The sequence below is a fragment of the Colias eurytheme genome, chromosome 24 (genome assembly GCF_061535395.1).
Source record: "Colias eurytheme isolate Ceu_HAF_F1 chromosome 24, ilColEury1 Martin Lab GWU primary, whole genome shotgun sequence".
In the NCBI taxonomy this organism is placed as follows: Eukaryota; Metazoa; Arthropoda; class Insecta; order Lepidoptera; family Pieridae; genus Colias; species Colias eurytheme.
In genome coordinates, this window is record NC_143003.1 from 2888135 (window position 1) to 2911009 (window position 22875).

Sequence of the window (22875 nt, forward strand, 5' to 3'; positions counted from 1 at the left end):
AAGACAAAACGATAACATGACAGTAGAGCTATTACGCACTGTCGACCAGTCGCCGGCGACTGAGTCGCCGGCGACTGGTCGACAGTTTTTTTTTTTTTTTTTTTTGGGTGGTGTCTCTCAATGTTAGCGGTCGACAGTGCGTAATAGCTCTTAGAGATCTATTCGGAAGTTATTTATTAATTTAACCAAATGAAAGAAATACGTTTTCCAACAAAGGAGCAAAAACTTGGTACGGAAAAATGTGTACAGTCGCTACAAGCCAATATCTTTTAACACATTACGAAGACTGTGCAATATCTCTGTAGCAAAGATATGACTGTAAAAGTAACAAAATCATACGGAAAAGTATACTGGCCGTAACCAGCAGGACCTTCTCACTGCTCACGGCAAAAAATCTTCCAGAAACTTGTTTAGCATATCTATCTATCTTGTCTCGTATACATATTGGACCAAGCAGTGTTCGACCTGCCATGGTATATGTAGAGCTGTACCATAAACCCTGTTGCTACATACCTCTGTCGCAAGTGTCTGGCTGGCCCCCGCCGCCAGCAGCATCTTCACGCAGCCCGCGTGGTTCTCCTGCGCGGCCATATATAACGGCGTGAAGCCCGCCGCCGATTGAGCGTCTGCCTTCGCGCCGGCCGCGAGCAGCGCTCGGGCAACTGACTCCTGGCCAGCTAGACATGCTATGTGGAGGGCTGTGTTGCCTGAAAAAGTTAATGATTAAATTAAGTTATACAGTTAAAATGATGATGCTATAAAAGTCTTAATACGACTGTGCAAATAATTAAAGTTCGCCGAAAATTTGAGGTTACGTAAATAAATGTTTTTGTAGCATTGTGTAAAGTAAATCATTGTAGTCAATTTCAGTTTCGAACTTCATGCAAATATGGTTGATTAATTAACATTCGAGTAACATGTTTTTCCATGTGTACATTTCAAAATTCAATAGCTGTTTCAACATAACAGTATCAATTCATCAACTAAATAGTTTTTCTTTTTTGTAATTAAATGTTACCTTTCTTTGTCGATGCGTCGACGATAGAACCGCGTTTCAGTAGTTCTTCTACTACTGAAATGTGTCCATCTTTTGCGGCTAAATGTAGAGCGTTTAATCCATTCTGAAATTAAGAGAATAACATTAAATGAAATGAAAAGTATAAAAGTTTTTCGCCGATCATCTTGTAGTATTTCCTTTTGAAAGAAACAATGATCAATAAAAATGACGTACGTTTTTTTTTTTCATTTTGTCCACACTTTGCACATTTTTTTGTCACTTCTTCCAGTGTTAAAGAGACAAATAAGGCGTGATGCAATTGTTGCATTCAATACAATCAATCAATGTTTTTTGTCTTATTCATTTTTATTTAGCAATACTTTTTGTTGCGACGTAAAATTCTTAGGACCTAGCACCAAACTAACTTCCTCATGTTATAAATAGCCTTTTTCTTCATCTCTTTAATCATTACAAACTGATTTTCAGGATGAAAGTTATTCTCTACATAGAAATTGCTACAGGATTACCCAACGATTCGATTCCCATGTGCATCATCATAATTATTTTAGTTCTCTCTGCAGACATAAGCCTCCTACAAGTTCAGGCCTATATTTTCAAACTTGACTTAACCCAATTACAATCGTTTAACCCTTTTCATTGATCCTGTCTTTGCATACAGTTATATATAGAACGGGTAGTATCTAACCGTCGTTACGTTGGACGGAACATGTAATTTTGCCCAAGGACGTTTACCATTAATAACAATACTTCCCTTGCACTATAAATGACACCTGTGTTGTGTTATGGGTTTTGAAGTTTCTGGATTGTTTCCTCTTGTTGAACTCGCTGAACTTTTTTGCGACTGTTGCTGCCTCAAAATCTTAATTTAATAAATTGAGCCTATGGATTCATGTACAGTGAACAGTCACGAGCAATAATACATGCCTAGGGGGCAATGTGCAAAAATATCTGTCTGCCCGTATACAGCAAAAATATCTGACATTAGTAGGCAGCATAATAAAGTGGCATCAAAATTATGTGACGAAAATGTAGGTACAGCAAATAATTGTGACAACCTCTCACGGCATAAATATGTGACATCAACTAGGTGGCAATAATATCTGACACAATTTTATATTTCTGTATTTTGCATCGATTCCTCACACAAAGCATAAATATGTGACATCAACTAGGAAGCAATAATATCTGACACAATTTTATTTTCAATTTAATATTGAATTAATATAAAATAAATAAATTTTATTTTAACTACGTTGTTTTAAAACATTATTACCATATGTCTAGATATTATATCCTACTAGCTTAGCACCCGCGGCTTCACCCGCGTTTTCAAAGAAAAACCCGCATAGTTTCCGTTCCTGTGGGATTTCCATGTTAAAAGCTCTTATATAGTATAAAATGAATCGCAAAATGTGTTGGTAAGCGCAAAACTCGAGAACGGCTGAACAGGACCGCTAGTACCATTATAAACGCATAAAAACCGTATCAAATCATTTTTCTCCCTTGCAATTTCCCTCTCATTTACCGATTTACATTATAAACACAAACCAGCATTATAAATCAAACAAAACATTAGCACAAATGCATTGCAAAGAGATACGATCTCTATTGGAACACGAACACTATGTATTCTTATCAACTCCGCTAATCTTTTACAAACAGATACTATGTGAAAAAGAGGAAATATGAATATGAAAATTGTATGTAAGTACCTAGTAGCATAGCATATGAAATGGAATAAAAATATGCTTGTTATCAATGCTTGTTTGGGTTATCGATAACTATTTATTATTTCAAAACAGTACTGACGTATGCGAAGTTAGAGTGTCAAAAGTCAAAACTAAATTATGTCAAGTAAAATGCGGGTAGTCGAAAATTTTTGTTAATTTAATGATTCAACCAGTTCCTTTTAAATATGTTATTTGATGTTGACGATTGAATGTGTTAACTTGTGTTTTTCGAAAAAAAGTAAAGAGCAGTAGTTTATATATTCTTATACTATTTATCAGTGTTCTAATTTGTGTTTTATATACAATTGTACAATCTATTCTCCATATGTTGTGGCGTATTAAACTGTGAAAATGTGTTGGGGTTGTTTCAAAAAGGTACTGTAACCTAATCTATATGCACAGTCTATAATATGTACAATAAACACTTTAATAACACTAGCTAGAGCGTGCAGCTTCACTCGCGTGATATCCATGTCGTCAAAGATAGCCTATGTACCTAAAGACTTAAATCTATCTGTGCAACAAATTTCATACATATTGGAACAGCTGATTTTGCGTGAAAATAACAAACTTACATTCGTACCAATTTTCTCGTTGATATTAATTTAAGTACGATCTATACTAAGATTATGTTTATGTAGATAGGTAATTATATTGTTCATTTAAACAAATCAATACTGTTTGTTTTAACAAAATGAAGCCTACAAATGGGACGCCTGTGACGTCACATTATTGACGGGACAGTGGTTGACCCGATTTCAGCTTACACTCACATTGCGTATTCATTAATAGGGAACAATGTTTAACATCACTTCACGTGTATTTAATTTTTTTACAAATATTCAATGATTTCATTTATGCTGAGGCTGCAGATATCGATATATTTCTTTCTTCTTATCTTGTTTTTTTTCCATTGCTAGGAAATTTAGATGTTCAGTGTTCTATTGATTGCTTGGTTAATTTAATAATAAAGTCCTTGTACATATTTATTTAGATACTTACAGGCATTTAAAGCATGTAATATGTAGATGTAGGTACATACGAAATATGTACCATGTACATATTTACGACATTTTCTAATTTCAATAATCTATCATATAAAATATAACTATTTTCGAATATTTATACTTACAGAATTACATGTGTTTATATCTTTAACAGCCCCTGAATCCAATAGATCGACGACTGTGTCCAACTGACCCGCGCGCGCTGCCCTCAGAAACGCTGTGTTTGGATCTATCTGTGGACAAACAAACAAAAAACATGAGAGAACGATTCAGGTAAGATGTATTTGTATTATTTCTAACCAATTTGCCTCAATATCACTAGTGATAGTTAAGGCTTTTATTCAGTAAGACGAGAGTTCATCTTGAAGGACAGAGCTTTAAATAATTAGATTAGATAATTGGTGAATTACCTATTTCCTAAGCATTCTAATTGTCCTAAGTTCCCTGCAGCGCGAACATATGAACTTATGGTGATAAAAAGCCCTCACAACAACAAATAATTTACAATTATATAATTTCAATTTCTTCAGTATAATACACAAGTGAGCTTTCGTTTAAGATTATGTTTTCATAGACAAAATGGTCACATTAGTGAAGCGTTATATGCCAGCTGCGCGAAGCTAGAGAAGAAAACATGGATTTTAAGAAAAAAAATTCGTATAAAAGTTTTGGCGTCATTTTGTTGTTTGAGTATTTTTTACGTGATCAGTGTATGCAAAACTACAACTCCTTTCGCGCTTAGTAATTAGTATACCGATAGTGGGACACCCTGTATAATGTTCAAACTTCAAACAATCCGCACTTTTCAATGAGATTTCCAAAAACGCAAAAAGCTAAAGCTCAAATAATCAACTCCTGCGCATAGTTCGTTTACATCCCAATCGTGATGACTGATGAACATTGTCACGGCCGTTGTCAATAACCTTTTTTGGTTCGCACGATCTTGTTTAGAACTAAGTGATTTTGTTACGTTTTTTTTGCCGACCCTACCCGGTGCAATGACGCAGTGTTTAATTATAAAACTTTTGTATACCAATATTCATTGACTAGGAGGAAATTAATCGATTTTATATTAAAAGCATACTTGTGCGAAGCAAATTGAAAAAATACATGTACAATGGTTTGACTTTATCAACTTTGAATTTAATTTAATACCGCCCAAAGCCCAAATTCCTGGCAATTCTATTCCTAATGGATCTAGCACGACCCTAGAAAATTATATTCCGTATCATTATTAACTTTAGACACTACTTACTCGATTTATTCACAATATGCGCAAATAATATTAATTATTCACTTATTAATTAACCAAACAACATACCTATTCCACAAAGAGAAACCAATAACCCCATTACGAAAAATTAAACATCATCATCGTGTTCATCACATCAAGTGACGTATATCTCATTAATAATTAAATGCTTTTAATATTGTGCTGATTATTACTTTCACAAATGAATGCTTTGCTTTACACCGGCTTAATTAATACGCAACTCAACTGCTCATGCGGCATAACAAATTGCATTTAATTGAATAAAAAATAACGTTTAACATAATTATTATCATCGTAACGTATTGTAATTGTATGCTTTGTAGTAAGTGTATAAACAATTATGTGGGTACTTGGAATTTTTCCTTATTAGACAAGCCTCTTTAAATTTTGCTTTTACATTAAAACGTAGTGTGTCAAGATCGCAACTATCTTACACTAATTCATCCAAATGCGTAGCTACAACATTTATCGTTACGTGGTTACAAAAATAGAGGTCCAACTGTCCCTTCGTAACTTTATCATAATGAAGAATCGTTTAAACTACAAGTTACAACTACATATGAACATATCATTATTACAACAGTCCCACTTATATCGACTATTATATCCTACATACCAATCACCCTTTTTCGTCTTCTTGGAGCAGTTTATTCGAATACGAATATAAAACAATTTTAACTTGCCAAGCATTACAAGCGTAATATCTAACATCTAGCAATAAATCGGGTAGGCATCGCAATTTCTCTGATAAATTAGAAGCCTCCCAGTTATCTGTTAGATAACTCCGACCAATTAGTTAGCGCTGACAAGTCGGAGAGAACGCTATCTCGTAACTAAGAAATTTGTTTAATTGAATGGACCTTGGTATTTTTAGATGAGCTTAGCTTTAGTTTAGGTCTTAACTTCTTAGCCTTAATTTAGGTTTTATATCAAAGTTATTGGACATCCTGAAAATGGGATTTAAGACGTTTATCTATCAAGGTATACAATCGTGAAACTACTTAAGATACAAAATTAGTAAACTCACAAAATTTTTGATACTTAATAGGTAGATACTAGGTAGATACTTAAATAGTCATATGTCCTGAATACCATAGAAAATCGGTACTCCTAATCCTCACTTACTTGAGAAGAATAACATATTGACTTGGATTTAATAAACTCTGCGACCAAAACCAAGTCTTGGCTTCTGACAAGTTTGCGCCAGTTCGACAATAATAGGATATAGTTTGAGGTTTTTTGGCGGTCATTATCTAGTTGTTTCTGTGATTTCAAACTAGATAAGTGACAACTGTGCCTTGTTTGAAGTATATAAAAATTGAAAATGTATTTTTAAGTGATCGTTTTATGTGTCATAGATTACAACGAATTGTTTTTTTACAATATTTCCTAGTGTGCATTTTATATATAAATATTAAATATGTTAAATAACAATAAAAAATGACGATTAAATGGAGCCGCTAAAATACGAATGCATATAATCGGCTTATCCTCTTACGCTTGAGCACACACATAGAAAACATAAATACCATTATACCTATACAATTTATACACATTAATTTAATCCATATCTCTGAAAATTTACCACTATTCCAAAATTTCCGCAAAAGCACCATGAAACACAACCACTTATATTATGTACCCAAACAAATCACAACCGCTTCAATAAAAACACACTTGACATTACAATTTAAAGTAATTCCCATGTCATTCCTTTATCGACACCGCTATATTCTTCCGTCCGTACACGGTACAAATAAGATTTACCACAATCAAATGTAATATTATTTCTTCACACTACATTGTACAAACACGATATTCGTAAACTTATTATTCGACAAAATTATTTAAAAATGCCCACAGCGATACTATCCCCTTAATCTTCATTCCACCAAAATATTTAAGTATTTCAACTACAAATGCACCAATATAACCACGACTTCTTCCCAATACATCTTATAATCACGACACCAACTTATTTAAGCGTCACCTTTCGTACACTATAACCGATATTAATGCACCATATTCCATCCCCCAAACGCTTCTACAAACATATGACCATCCCTAGCTAACTAATTAATAAACTAAATAAAGTAACAAACCACAAGAGTGATAGAATAAACGCGTCTCTCTAGTGGTAGGATACGCGCGCCGCACCAGACCGCCATGGCCGAACTGCCGTCATGCTGTGGTGACCACGGACCAGCGAACACCTTTACTTCCCACTATTTTTCATTTAGGTTGCAGTATCAGAAATCTTATGTTATCTTATCGAAATTTAAATGCTTTTCTGGCCAGCGTCCGCCAGTCTACGATTCCACTTTTAGTGAAATCTTACAATCATTTAGGTAGCTGATCTTTGCAGTATCGGTAATCTATAATACTTTTGCGTACGATAGTAGCGTACGGTCTGAGATTCTAGTATGTATTGTGTTTACATACAAGCAATTAGGTATCCTAACGAATGTTGGTACGATACGAAGTTATATGAAAATTGCAGAGTAAATGTTTGATTTTGCCACAGGATTTTGCAGTATGTTATTACTCTCTTTCAATACGCGCTAAACCTGCAAAAGCATATTGATTTCAGTCATCATGTGCGCCATTTTCATTGACCATTTGTTTAATTATATTATGCAATCATCTTCCTAACAAGAGGGTCACCTAATAATACCAACCGCAGAACATCCGTAGGGAGGGTTCCGTGTGTTGCAGTGTACAAAGAAACAAATTAAAATACATATTGGCACAGGTAATCAATCATATTTATGATGACTATCGCAACAAAAGTGTACGAAATCTGTGGCATTTCTTCTTCATTTAAAACTAATACATATTTCCCAAATGAATAAGCCCATACTTTACATTGTATAATACTAGATTTGCCCGCGACTTCGAACGGGTGGAATAGGATGAGATGTGGTGTACCTATCCCTATAAATGGCAACCTTGTTCATAGAAATTCCGCTGTTCCTGGCCTAGCATGATACTTATTTTACTCAATAAATGACCTACCCAAGATTAAAACATTTTCTTATTTTGAACAAACAGTTCCTGTGATCATTAGGTTCAACCAAACGTACTTTCCTTTACTATATCATAAACATACGTGTACTTAGATATCTATCTACCGTAATCACGTCTTAATGAACCACTGAAGCATACTCATCCAAACTTTGAATTATAGCCATATCAAATATCAATATATCTGTTAACTAACCTAGTTCCCAAAACAATAATTCCTCCACAATTCAAACATTACCAATTTTCCACGCACATAGAAATTAATAGCTTGTCAAACAAAAGTGGTACCTAATAATAAAATAATGAGGTTCATTATCACACCACATTAAGTGCCGTTAGATGCAAACTACTTGCTGTGATAATACGGAAGGTCCATCGGAAAATGACATTCTGTTATTACGTCCATAAATGTATAGTAAGAAAATGATCGCTTTGTCCGACGTTTTATACCGCTTGTTGTATACAATGCGTTTTTCCTTTGGTTTGGGAAGCGATTTAAAAGGTAATTTAAAAACACAAACGTTAATAAAAGTGTAAACTGGAATCGGGTGGTTGCTACTAAAAGACTACAAGTAGGACACAAATTACTTGCTCTAGTATTTTCTCTTCTTTATCCGTTTTTATGAATATTGAATAATTATACAATCTTAAGCCTACATACAGTTTTAATCCTATTCAATATGCTTGAGTTCTTCGTATTAATTAATATTAGTAGGACATCAAAGGTTGGCAAGTAGATATAATTAGCACTATGTTCTCCTGAAAATCATAGATAAATCGCATACATCATACCGATATTCAATGATATAACATGATACAATCTAGAGCGTTATACAGGGTGTCCCAAAAAGTAGTGATGAACGGAAGCTGGGAGGTAGAGGACCAAGAGGGCTATCCGAATCACCCCCATGTGTGTTATGCGAATTTTCGTATTTTCGGAGTTATGACATTTTTTTCAATTTTTCATCTATCGCCGAGTACGATGAGATTTTTATTTATGGTGACGTGAATTAATGCGCTAGATGCTTGATTTTTTTTGTGTGCTAAGCTGAAAGATAGGCCAATTCAGTATAGTAACATTTACTATCGTTAGATCTTCGAATGGAATAAAAAAAAGAATTTAATGCCAAGAAAGATAAAATTACCCAGTATGTTCATAACTTCAAAGGCCCATAAAAAAATAAAATCACATAAAAAGGGTTTCCATTTGGCTTTTAAAAACTTCCTCTATCGATCAGGTAGCTACCCTAAAAATTTCATTTTATTATTCAGAAGGCTTCAATAAAAAATTGAAATCTAAATGTGGTAAGTGCAAAATTTTTATTAACTTGATGATCATTAAAACTAATAAATAGGTGTTTAATTACCAGAATTTTTTTAAAATAGCCCCGCTGTTGCTCAATGCAAGTGCGACATCACCGTAAAAAGTTGTCTTTTAAATTTCTGAATGCTCTTTTATCATTTTTAATGGTTTCTTCTGCTACTATGAATTTCCGGGTTATTTCGTCCAAATTGTGGCAGTCTCTCGTCTTTGTAGTATCCCCACGGAAAAAAATCAATAGGGTTTATGTTCGGAGATCGTGGAGGCCAGGCTAAAGGGCAAAAATACCCTGAAAGATGGATTGGTCGTTGCAGCCTGCGCATGCGCCGGTGACGCCTGCTTTAAAGCCTGGCCTCCACGGTCCCTCGACCTAAACCCCATTGATTTGTTTCAATGGGGATACTAAAAAGACCTCGGCTACTTGAGAGAATGCCACAATTTGGACGAAATAACCCGGAAATTCATAGTAGCAGAAGAAACCATTAAAAATGATAAAAGAGCATTCAGACATTTAAAAGACAACTTTTTACGGTGATGTCGCACTTGCATTGAGCAACAGCGGGGCTATTTTAAAAAAATTCTGGTAATTAAACACCTATTTATTGGTTTTAATGATCATCATGTTAATAAAAATTTTGCACTTACCACATTTAGATTTCAATTTTTCGATTGAAGCCTTCTGAATAATAAAATGAAATTTTTAGGGTAGCTACCTGATCGATAGAGCAAGTTTTTAAAAGCCAAATGGAAAACCTTTTTTATGTGATTTTATTTTTTTATGGGCCCTTGAAGTTATGAACATACTGGGAAATTTTATCTTTCTTGGCATTTAATTCTTTTTTTTTATTCCATTCGAAGATCTAACGATAGTAAATGTTACCTTACTGAATTGGCCTATCTTTCAGCTTATCACACAAAAAAAAATCAAGCATCTTCCGCAATAATTGACGTCACCATGAGTGAAAATCTCATCGTACTCGGCGATAGATGAAAAATTGAAAAAAACGTCATAACTCCGAAAATACGAAAAATCGCATAACATACATAAGGGTTGTTCGGATAGCCCTCTAGGTCCTCTACCTCCCAGCTTCAGTATATCACTACTTTTTGGGACACCCTGTATTTATCGAAATACAAGTTTTAGGTAACCGATGTTCCTGTAGCTATGCATTTCCAAGTTATTTGTAGAAAAATGTTTCCTGCTCTTACAGGCAACCTCAAAAAGAGCGCAGTTTCTCAAATGAATTTACACTACGTTGTTAATGTCAAAAAAGTCAATTTTAATTGTTTGCCATTTTATTATTAAATCTGAAAAAAGCTCTCTTGTTTTCTGTTCTGTTTCTTCTTAATATTCATCACATCGTGTACAAAACATAATGCTTTGTGGTCGCTTTTCCAAACTCAGACCCAATTGCACGCCTCATAAGCGAAGCGTTGAGGTGGGTACTACTGTCACTTCGCGCAAAACATCTGATTTTTCAAACTTAAAATGTCTTTATGTATCATACATTGCACTTGTAAGATAATACATACACACACATATTAAGAAAAAACACTATTTTTAACGTTCATGATATTTTTGATGTCATTTTTGTTATTTAAACTAGTTAAAAAACAGTTTAAAAAAGTTCTGTCTTGGACGTCCGTGTGTCTGTATGTGCGGATCCTTTTTCTTGTTAACACGATAGCGACCGAAATACTTTACTAATCGAGTCTTTTTTTTTCTCTTACGCTTGAGTATGCTCAGGAATAGAACCCTTTCATTTTTCAGGGTCTGATTCGATGTGGTTTAATTGTTATTAAATAAACAAAAATAATAATTAATAAATATTTATTAAAAAAAATTATGAGGCGTGCACTTTTGGATTTTCCAAATTATCTATGTTTATTGGTGTCAAAAACAGTCTCTACTAGATAATCTGTATAGGTAATAACAGTAAAATTATTCGTCTGTTGTACAGTCGTGCGTCCATTTCTACTTAACAATTTATCACGCCTCCAATCTATATTTTGATTGCACTTTTTGAACGGATCAATCACTTTTTGAATTTGTGCCCCTTTTACTTTCTTATCGAGAAATCTATACTATACTAATATTATAAAGCTGAAGAGTTTGTTTGCATGAACGCGCTCATCTCAGGAACCACGACCCTGATATGAAAAATTAATTCACTGTTAGATAGTCCATTTATCGAGGAAGGCTATAGGCAACAAGCTTGTTGCAATGTTCTAATACTGAACAACACTGAATACGAGTCTTCGTTTACACAAAAGATCATGAAAGAATGCTCTTGCTATCTAATTTTAATTATCTATCTAATTCTAATCTAGCTCTATTTTCGTTTGATGTAAATGCACCGTCATAAGAGTTCCCAAATTTTGTTTTACTATACGGAAATCAAATGAGCATTGATTTTGACTCGATTTTACTGTTATACAGTGGTCAGTGACGCATTAGGCCAACACGAGCGGCCAAAGTGTACTTTACGTTGCTTGTACGTTGGGCAATGCGGCTGCTGTTGACGCGTTGCTGGACTTCTCGCTGTCGGCGGTCGGGCATGCGCAGGTGAATGAGTGAGTGGGTAAGTGAGTGGCTGGGTAGAGTGAGTGGGTAGAGTGAGTGAGTGGGTAGAGGGAGTGAGTGGGTAGTGGGAGTGAGTGGGAAGTGTGAGCGGGTGGGTAGAGTTGGTGGGTATTGTGAGTGGGTGGGTATTGTGAGTGGGTGGGTAGTGTGAGTGAGTGGGTAGTGTGAGTGGATAGAGGAGTGAGTGGGTAGAGGAGTGAGTGGGTAGAGGAGTGGGTGGGTAGAGGGGTGAGTGGGTAGAGGGAGTGAGTGGGAAGTGTGAGCGGGTGGGTAGAGTGGGTGGGTAGAGGAGTGAGTGGGTAGATGGAGTGGGTGGGTAGAGGAGTGAGTGGGTAGAGGAGTGAGTGGGTAGAGGAGTGAGTGGGTAGAGGAGTGAGTGGGTAGAGGAGTGAGTGGGTAGAGGAGTGAGTGGGTAGAGGAGTGAGTGGGTAGAGGAGTGGGTGGGTAGAGGGGTGAGTGGTTAGAGGGAGTGAGTGAGAAGTGTGAGCGGGTGGGTAGAGTGGGTGGGTAGAGGAGTGGGTGGGTAGAGGGGTGAGTGGGTAGAGGGAGTGAGTGGGAAGTGTGAGCGGGTGGGTAGAGTGGGTGGGTAGAGGATTGAGTGGGTAGAGGAGTGAGTGGGTAGACGAGTGAGTGGGTAGAGGGGTGAGTGGGTAGAGGAGTGGGTGGGTAGAGGGGTGAGTGGGTAGAGGAAGTGAGTGAGAAGTGTGAGCGGGTGGGTAGAGTGGGTGGGTAGAGGAGTGAGTGGGTAGATGGAGTGGGTGGGTAGAGGATTGAGTGGGCAGAGGGAGTGAGTGGGTAGAGGGAGTGCGTGGGAAGTGTGAGCGGGTAGGTAGAGTGGGTGGGCAGTGTGAGTGAGTGGGTAGAGGAGTGAGTGGGTGGAGGAGTGAGTGGGTAGAGGAGTGAGTGGGTAGAGGAGTGAGTGGGTAGAGGGAGTGAGTGGGTAGATGGAGTGGGTGGGTAGAGGGGTGAGTGGGTAGAGGGAGTGAGTGAGAAGTGTGAGCGGGTGGGTAGAGTGGGTGGGTAGAGGAGTGGGTGGGTAGAGGGGTGAGTGGGTAGAGGGAGTGAGTGGGAAGTGTGAGCGGGTGGGTAGAGTGGGTGGGTAGAGGAGTGAGTGGGTAGATGGAGTGGGTGGGTATTGTGAGTGGGTGGGTAGTGTGAGTGGGTAGATGGAGTGGGTGGGTAGAGGAGTGAGTGGGTAGATGGAGTGGGTGGGTAGAGGATTGAGTGGGTAGAGGAGTGAGTGGGTAGAGGAGTGAGTAGGTAGAGGGGTGAGTGGGTAGAGGGCGTGAGTGGGTAGTGTGAGTAGGGCATGCACCCGGGTTTACCCGGTTCCGAAAAACCCGGGTAAACCCGGGTTTTTTGATGATCTTGAGAACCGGGTCTGAATAGTATGAAACCCGGTTCTCCCGGTTCCGACCAATATATTAAAATATAAAGTATTATTTATATTTTGCTGCATTATTTTAACAAATTTATTGTATCTGGCAACGTCAGACTCACGTGCAACGCAAATTTTCGTGTCACGCCTCAAACGTGGCTCCGATCGGTTGTCTAACCTTAGATGCTATAAGTTTCCTACGGTTGTATTACCAAAAAAAATTAGACTTCGAAAATGACAAAAATTAGGCTACAGAAATATTTTTATTAGATTTCTCGTGAATTTGAAAAGCTGTTAATTTTACTGATTCATATTTAATGATCCAGTCATGTTTTTGTTTTTGGTATCAAGCTGAAATTCATATCGAATACTCAAGTCTTCGGTCCCTTTTATGTGAAAAAGTCGAACTCACAAGCCAACTCATCAAAAGATACAGCCGTAAATACTGAAAATTTTCGAAAATTTCGACATTCGCATGGGACTCAAAACCTACAGCTGGGTACTTTTCATGTTTTTATGTGATATTATGATAACAAGAGCGCCGAGACAACCGTCAAAACGCTAAGGAATAGAATACGCTATCGATACAAATTGACATAAGCGTATGATGTTTTGCCTAAGGATTCGGTCACACTACCAACGACGACGACGACCACGAACAAAATTTTCATCCAGTCGAAATTAAACAAATTGTGCAAAACACAATTAAACAAATTTTTTCGAGATCAATGGATAAAAAAATAGGTTTTTCGTAGCTCCTAGAAAAAAATGTATTTGACCTTTTTTTATAGATAATTTTATGATGTACAATTTTGGTTCCAGGTGATTGTATGATAAACTTACCGTCTCGGCGAAAATCGCAAAAAAAACTATTTTTTTATTAATTGACCTCGAATTAATTTTTTTCCGAGTACCGTAATGACGGGAGATTTAAATATTTTATTTTGAATAAATTTTGGCAAGATTTGAATTTTGGTCGTGGTCGTCATCGTCGTTGGTAGCTTATGTTAATAATTAGCGTTAGCATTATTGACATAAGCTGACATATTCCTTGGCGATACTGACGTTTGACTAAGGGCCAAGGTACTTTTATAAGACTGATAAATAAAGAGAAGTATTGAAATTTTGTTTCTTTATTAATTTAATAAAATAAGACACAAGCCGCGTAAAATAAAGGTCTATCAGGTACTTTTACAGTTACTTTTGTTTAATTTCGTATTTTTTTCGAAGTGTTATAAAAGAACCGGGTAACCCGGTTCTACCCGGTTCTGAGCTCGATTTGGAACCGGGTTTCAAAAACTTGGAACCGGATCCGGTTCTGCATGCCCTAAGTGTGAGTGAGTGGATAGAGGAGTGAGTGGGTAGAGGAGTGAGTGGGTAGTGTGAGTGAGTGTGTAGAGGGGGAGTGAGTGGGTAGAGATAGTGGGTATGTAGTGTGAGTCAGTGGGTAGTGTGAGTGGGTGGGTAGAGTGAGTGGATGGGTAGCGTGAGTGGGTGGGTAGAGGGAGTGGGTGGGTTGAGTGAGTCGGTAGGTTAAGTGAGTGGGTGGTTGAGTGAATGAGTGGGTGAAAGAAAGCATTTTCAAAACATGTGAATGTGTTTCGTAAATGGGATCCTAAAGTATGTTGTATGATACTTATACAGGGTGTCGCTAAGACCAATAGGAGCGGAGCAATGCGGGTAAAACGGCGGAGCACAGCTTGTTGTTCATAATAATAAACTTTAATTACTTTCACTGATAATATAATACTGTAAGAAATATCACGCGTGGTCGGGTTGAATATTAGTTTGAAATGTAATAAGAATGTACTGCGATTTTACACAGCTACCTAATTGATGTAGGTAGTTGATAACAAAACGCAGCAAGTCAACGACTATTAGCAAAGTGAAGGTAGTGGGGTCGAACGTCGTATAAACAACGTCCGAGCCCCTAGGCACGATTCGTACGAATGCGCCACGAGTCAAAAGAACGCGGCAATTTATAGTATTCGACAGCTAAACATGTTCGGACAGGAAACAGTGACAATTATTCATCCACAAAAATATTAAATCAAAAGTTACGTCTAACAATACGTTATTATTGAGCTATATTGAGATATCGCGAATTTAAGATTTAACTATACTATAGATATATCTATGTTTAAATGGAAGATGAGTTAATTTAAGATTTACGAGAAAGTAATTATCTTCTAATTAAATTTGGAAGCTCTCGTTAAAACAAGAGAGCTTCAAAATGTATTGCATCGATAACTTGTGTAATTAAAATTTATTGGGTTCAGGGTTAATTAGACCGTTTCTATAGGTTCTAATATATTATGTGAAAGTTTGTATTGATGAGAAGTGGTTATGAATAATACCTTTTTTTCACAGAAAAAGTGCAGAAGTTGTTTGACTAAAATTTAAAATGCAGTTTAATCATAGCATAGCCTGTAATAACATACGTTCAAACATTATATTAAAAACCAAAGACAACAATAAATCTAACAAAAAACTTCTGGATTATATACCTTCCAATCTCTTCTCATTTATAACAAACCAAGATTGAAATCTCTCAAGCAGAACACCGTTACGCCGAAACGCATGGCCCTTATTCGATGTACCTTCTACCATTCAGTAGGTACTTAAAGTAATGCGAACTTCACTGTTGCTATGTCACGATTCAATATTTGATCGACTTTTCTTGAGATTTAAAGTAGCTCAACGAGATTGTACTCTATGAAGTTAATATTCAAGCACGTTGCTCTATAGAGTTCTTTAGTGATTAGTCTAATTTACTTTGAAATACTTAAGTGAAGAAAAAAACTATAAAGATTCATTTATCGAGGTTCTTTGATTGATGGTTCAATATAATTATGTTAATTCTATGTGTTCATTTATTGCATAAATCATATACCTACAATCGAAAATCAGATATAAACGATATTTGAAAGATGAATATGTAATTATGTAGTTCTATTTATAATAGAAAAATGCATCTCATAACTGAAGAAATTAACGCCATATTATCAATTCATAGATATAGTTAACAAAAACAAAAATTAAAATGACTAACTATCAAATTCCTATTTTGCGATAAGAATTACTGCCCTGAAACAAACGAATGTAAAAGACACTTTATAAGAAAATGAATAACAATTTAAAAAGGACGTTTTTAAACCAAATTATACTCAAAGCTAATACTAATTCATAAATCAAAGTTTACAATCTACGTTCAATTAATCAACACGCACACCATCTCAAATGAAGCGAAACACAACTGGTTTACACAATGATTTACAAAAGTCATGTTCAAGTGAATTCAATTAAATCGACGTTATAACTAATATCTATTGACACCCACACGCAATCTGAACTACAACATAGGTCAAGGAAACAATTGGATGGATATAGCAATTGGTGTGAATCTTAGAAATACGTATCACTACATAGTATAAAATAATTAAAGTAGTTAAAAACACGTATAATCTCATGAAGATATTGATTGTATTGTCACCGAAAAAAGTTTACCCTGTCCGCTTAAAGTAGGACAAAATCGAGGTAGGAGTCGGTTATACAAATTACAGACGTGTCGATTACGTACAAATCTACAGACTACAGGTGGATCTAATAAAAGCGTATTAACAAATTCTCTCTGTCTGTCTCTTTAAAAATACGCAACAGATTTTGATGAGATATTGATTCTCGATAAATATTTTAGTATTATTAATACTTAGGTTAAATTTTAGACGAAGCGGACGCAGTTGCGAAGACATAGAAGAAACTAGAAACACAGCTTAAAGGTACCTAGGTATAAATAAAATTTATGGAAGTAGGAACATAGTATAAAGATAGGTATACATTAGTACATTCTATCTCGATGGTATACATGTATGGAAGTATACTGGGAAGTGCCCGTCAGAGATGGATTAGTTAGTGTGAATTATGGTTTAGTCGCTCGCTCCGGTCTCGGATAAAGCTGCTTATGAAGTTATGAACTGACTTTATCGGTACCAAATAACGTGCAAAATGTTTACGCAACTATTCCTAGGATACTAGTATTAGGATATAGGAAAAATCATTTATTTTCTTATTTATTAATTACTACCCTCAACACGAGTTCTTGCTCCTATCGAAACGTGATGGAAAAAAGATCATAACATCCTCCGGGTTTACATATAATAAGAAAATATTAATCATACATCACTAGCTATGATAATTTCAGAAAGATTGAATAGCCGGAAAAGATAGTCGCTTTCGTATTACAAACGCCAGATTGTAAAATACGCTCACAGAAAACTCGATCTTATTATTACTAGTTTAGAGTCGTAATTGCTAAAAATAGTTTATTTTCCGGTGTGGATGTGCACCGCTAGTTCAAGTTAACTTCCCAAGAGTATTCATTGTCACCTGCAGATCCGATGGCGGGAAGTAAAAGGCTTATGTACATACTAGTTGTGCCGCCCGGTTTCACCTGCAAACGAACTCGCGGGTATAAGCAAGTTTAAAGCGCATCTTCCTTATATTATTATATCTACCTACTAACTGTGTTGCGCCGATGAATCCTGACTACGGGCAAAAGCAAGTATTGCTATAGCTATGTGGTATTCTGGTTCATAAACTACACTACTGCATCAAAATTTGTTACGAGCTTTTTTCATGAAAGAGTCACAAACAGGCACATCTACACATTCTTACCAACTTCCGCATTTATAATAGAATTATTGGGATTATACATAGTGGCATCTTCTCGTAAGAATTGAGTATTCTTTCCACGTACCACGATGATATAATACATCATTTTCTCTTATTACAATGCAGTTTTACTGCATGTATGTTTTGTCTCAATAAATGCAGCGAGACGCACTAGTCTTTAGAATGAGAATTGCGAATTGCGTATAATGGAAGAGTTTAGCAATTCCCATATCACTATACAAATCGCAAAGCATACCAGAAAAAGGGGATAGGTAGTAAATTATGAATATTTATCAGCAGCTAACGAGACAGCCTAACAAATGAGAAACCGTTTTCATCCCTAACAGACAAAAAAATCTCTCAATCAATTTAAATAATATCGATCAGAATACCTATGCCAGCTTCAGAATTGAACTTCCATAAATATAGTGCAAATAATGTTCACTTCAATATTGATGAACATATTTCGCTATTGTTTGTTGTATCGAGTATCTGGGAATTATTGAAAATATATTATCGTCGTTTTATATTTATTCGATATTGCATCTGTGCATGAAGCCGTATAGGTTCTTATTTTATGTGGAAATTACTATCAATTTGACTCGCATTTTAATCAATATAAAAAATAAATATTGAAACAAGTCAATAACTGCGTTAAAAACAACCGACTTCAAACTTGCACTTGCAACATTTACAAATACAGACAAAAATGCTCATAAAATAAAAACTACTGGGCCTATCCGAATAAAATTTTTATGGGACCAATTCGACACCATCCCGCATCGAACAAAAAAAGAATCACGTAAATCGGTTTAGAAACCACGGAGTAATCGGTGTACATACATAAAAAAAAAAAAAAAAAAAACATACCGGCCGAATTGATAACCTCCTCCTTTTTTTTGAAGTCGGTTAACAAAGATTACTTTTTAATAACAGATATTATATAGCGATACATAATACAAAATATTTTGAGCCAGTAGTGAACGATATAGCTGTAGCATCTAGAAGTATATTTTTTTGCTTTACTAAATTCGAAACAGCAATCGGTCACAAACCACAACAAAGCTTTGTAAGTCGAGACTCGAGATCCTGACGAGGTCCCCAAAGTAACTACGGCTTTTGCGAAGCTATCTTCATTTTTGTAGACTAGAATCAACGTATAGGTAGGTATCATTCGAATATATAAGAAAGTACATAGATACATAACATTTTATTAAAGGTTCTTCCCTGGAGAAACTTCTGTTTTCTCAACAGATTTATTATTCTTATACCTATATGTATTGCACAGTAGTATCAAACATATAGGTACCTATAATTAAACTTAAAATAAAAAAAATATGCACATAATGCACATAGCATATGACTTTAATATTAAACTTCTCAATAAGTGTAAATTGTAGAGCAAGATAACAATTTAGATAAGAGATTCAAACGCCTTTGTATAATATCCAAGAATTTCCAAGCGACATTATTGCTCATTAAATTCTAGAAGGGGTTAGAAATTATCTGAGCAAACGCGCATAGTTGTAGAATAGTTTTGATAGGACTTTGTTGCGAATGTTAGTTATTTCTTATGATATAAGAATGCGTATTATTTAAAGAAAGAATTGTTGTATTATATTAATTAATTAAAACATGCTTTTCTCTGGGAAATGACCAATAATTGACGACCGAAATGATCTTGTTAACTTTATTATTCTTATAAAAAATGGAGTGTGTATTTGAAGGAACTTAGGTAAATGCTACAAATCAAAAAATGTCTAGAAAGTCTAGATCATTAACTTGTGTTTACGTCACTCTTATCATGACTGATAAGATGATAAAAAGCAAAGATAATTTGCATTTTCAAAGTCAAGGTAAAGTATTTACTGCAAGTTCATTCATTAATTTACGTTATTTCATTATTTTTATATCTAAACAAATGAATCGCTAAATGTGTTTCTAAGCAACTTCAGAACGGCTCGACCACTTCGGCTTTTTTTAATTTTCTTAAGGTACAAGGAAGGTTCTTATGGAGAAAAAACATGATAAAGGGTCAATAGGGCAGATCCACGTCTGCTGGGGCAGCAAATTTAATAAATAAATATCAATATAGTAAAAGGTTAATGAACTTTATTTCTGCTTATTTAATTCCTTCCAAAATATAAATGATAACAAAGCATTTAAATAATCTGGGCAATTTATCAAACATATTTGTGTGATAGAATTTACCTCCTATTGATAAATTTTCCAAATATGTTTATGTGTATGTCCGTTTCAATCAGTTGTGCTTATGTATGTAATTATAAAATATATATTTTTATATTCGAAGTTACGCATTTCCATAGATAGGTATATACAGTGTGTCCGGACATGACATACCGATATTTGAAGGGGCTATTCTCCAGGTATTTTTATCGACAATTCAACCCCTCTACAGTCCCCTACCTCACCCCCCTCAAAATGGTTTTCGAATTTTTTAAAGTATGATTCATCACTCTTATCAATTAAATTTGTTTAGTGGTCCCTAGAATAACTTGTTATTGTTCAAATAAAACCAAATTTAGTATTTTGTGACACTCACTTTCGAAGTTATTACAATTTTCATAAATTCACTATCCGAATTGATAGGTTGGCCATTTTGAGGGGGGTGAGGTAGGGGACTGTAGAGGGGTTGAATTGTCGATAAAAATACCTGGAGAACAGCCCCTTCAAATATCGGTATGTCATGTCCGGACACACTGTATATGGATGTTAATATATATATTATTTACCTTGAATATTTCATACAATTAATTTCAAATATTTCCATTCAACAATTAACTGAAACAAACACATTCATAACCAGTTTTCTTTTACAAACAGATAGATAGTCTAATTAATTAATTTTAATGTTATCAGAATTATGAAAATTAATTTAACAGACATAAAACGTTCACACTAGTTAATTGTCATTGAAGTAGAATAGGCATGACGAAAGATTTTGAAATCCTCTTCCATAATGTGTGTATACGTTTACTATACAAGAAAAACCCTATATTTCGGTAATATACTTAAATTTAACGAAGATTAAAGCCATTTTTCAAAAAATATTTAATATCTGTGCCAAAACAGCTCGCAGGTGTCATGGCGTAGGCGTGACGTCAAACTTTGGTAAATACGTAATTATTTGTACGCATTGTGAAGAAAATTAAAAAAGTCTTTATTTAATATGTGTTATATAAACGAATTTCAAAGTTTATGAGTGGTGTGCAGTATTGCAGTATGAATCCACATAAAAATAATGCTCAAAAATGTGTTAGTAATTATTTCAAGCGAGAAATAATAAGAAATGATTGTATAAAGTTGGTGCGGAGAACCCCGAACCACGTATTCGTGAATTCCCAATTGTATTTCTGTTCTGAGTCGATAAAGCATACGTGAAACAATAGAAAATAAATAAAAATGCGTATTCTCAACATATTCATAACAACAAAACACATCTGACGCGAGTTGTTTACTTATGCGTGACGTCACGCGTGTTTTAGTCAAAATGGCTAACTGCAGAATTTCAATGTTTTATTTTATTGATAATCTCATTAATCTTAATGGTTTTAAGATTTCTAAGTCACTATATTGAATTTATTTATTGTACATTTTCCCTTAAAAACACTAATACGATCATTTATGGATACTGTCGTCATGCCTATTATAACAAAAACGCCAAAGATTACAAACTGTCACTTTTAAAAATAACAAAACAAAAAAATAAATCAAAATCGAATGTACACTTTTCACTCAAAACCAAAAATATTAATCCATACTAATATTATAAATGCGAAAGTAACTCTGTCTGTCTGTCTGTTACTCAATCACGCCTAAACTACTGAACCAATTTGCATGAAATTTGGTATGGAGATATTTTGATACCCGAGAAAGGACATAGGCTACCTTTTATTGCGAAATATGTACCACGGGCGAAGCCGGGGCGGACCTCTAGTTGATAATAATTAAACGGTTTACCTATGAAGATAATTTTAAATAGGCACGCACATAATATAAGGCTCCTTATTAATACATACTATCATTATACTCAAGCCAGACATAATATTCGTATAATAAGTGTAAGAGATATATTACACATAGGATAAGCTCACAAACCAATTGGGTCAAGCAAATTCTCAAAGTAAAGATATATATTATTTTCCGGTATAGCGTTATACATAGCGTCGAGCTTTCTAGAACATTTATAAATTTTGAAGCTATTATTTTATGAACGTTTATATGTAACTATAACCAAAATGTTATATAGGTAGGTAAGGATTATTAGTATGTCTTCTCTATTTAAACACATAGTCTTCTCTGATAACTATATAGCCTAACGATCCAAAAAATTATTTAATTTTTGGATCGTATATTTCGATATTCATGAAATATCCAACAAACAATTCAATAAAATCCTGCTCTTCATATTGTGAATAAGTACAGATGATTGCAATACCTACTTACTATGTATTTGAGAAAAATTACGTTATTCTGCATTCTGCATACTCAAAACTCTGAAAACTATCAGGAACTATAAAACTATGGCGCATGCTAACAATACTGAATTTTTTATGCTTTGCAGAAAAGTTTTCCTTTCACAAACATTTTACATATCTTGTATTGAACGCAAAACTGTTTGTTGTTCACTACAATACTGCTGAAGGGTTATGAATGAGTTCAGTTATACGGATAGATGTAAGCGAGACGGAAACAATTGAGAGAGGGTGAAAAGGGTGCGATAGTTTAAATCGCCCTTTCATCGCTATGATAGTTATTTTGCAAAGCGTTCTTGTTATTGATAAATATTTAATTCTTGCATTAGGCCAAGCGCGCACCACGATTTTAATTTTTGCGACACGATTTCAA

The 22875-nt window shown here is 35.1% G+C and overlaps 1 protein-coding gene across 1 annotated transcript in view; it reads right to left on the reverse strand.

Moving 5' to 3' along the window:
* Positions 1-22875, reverse strand: part of LOC149897900 (uncharacterized) — a 169746-nt gene that overhangs the window by 65066 nt on the left and 81805 nt on the right. The window contains exons 2-4 of the mRNA XM_090115811.1: positions 3881-3988; positions 1019-1121; positions 514-707 (exon numbers count right to left, since the gene is read on the reverse strand). Coding sequence (XP_089971937.1) covers positions 514-707; positions 1019-1121; positions 3881-3988 — 405 coding nt within the window. The remainder of the gene's footprint in view (positions 1-513; positions 708-1018; positions 1122-3880; positions 3989-22875) is intronic.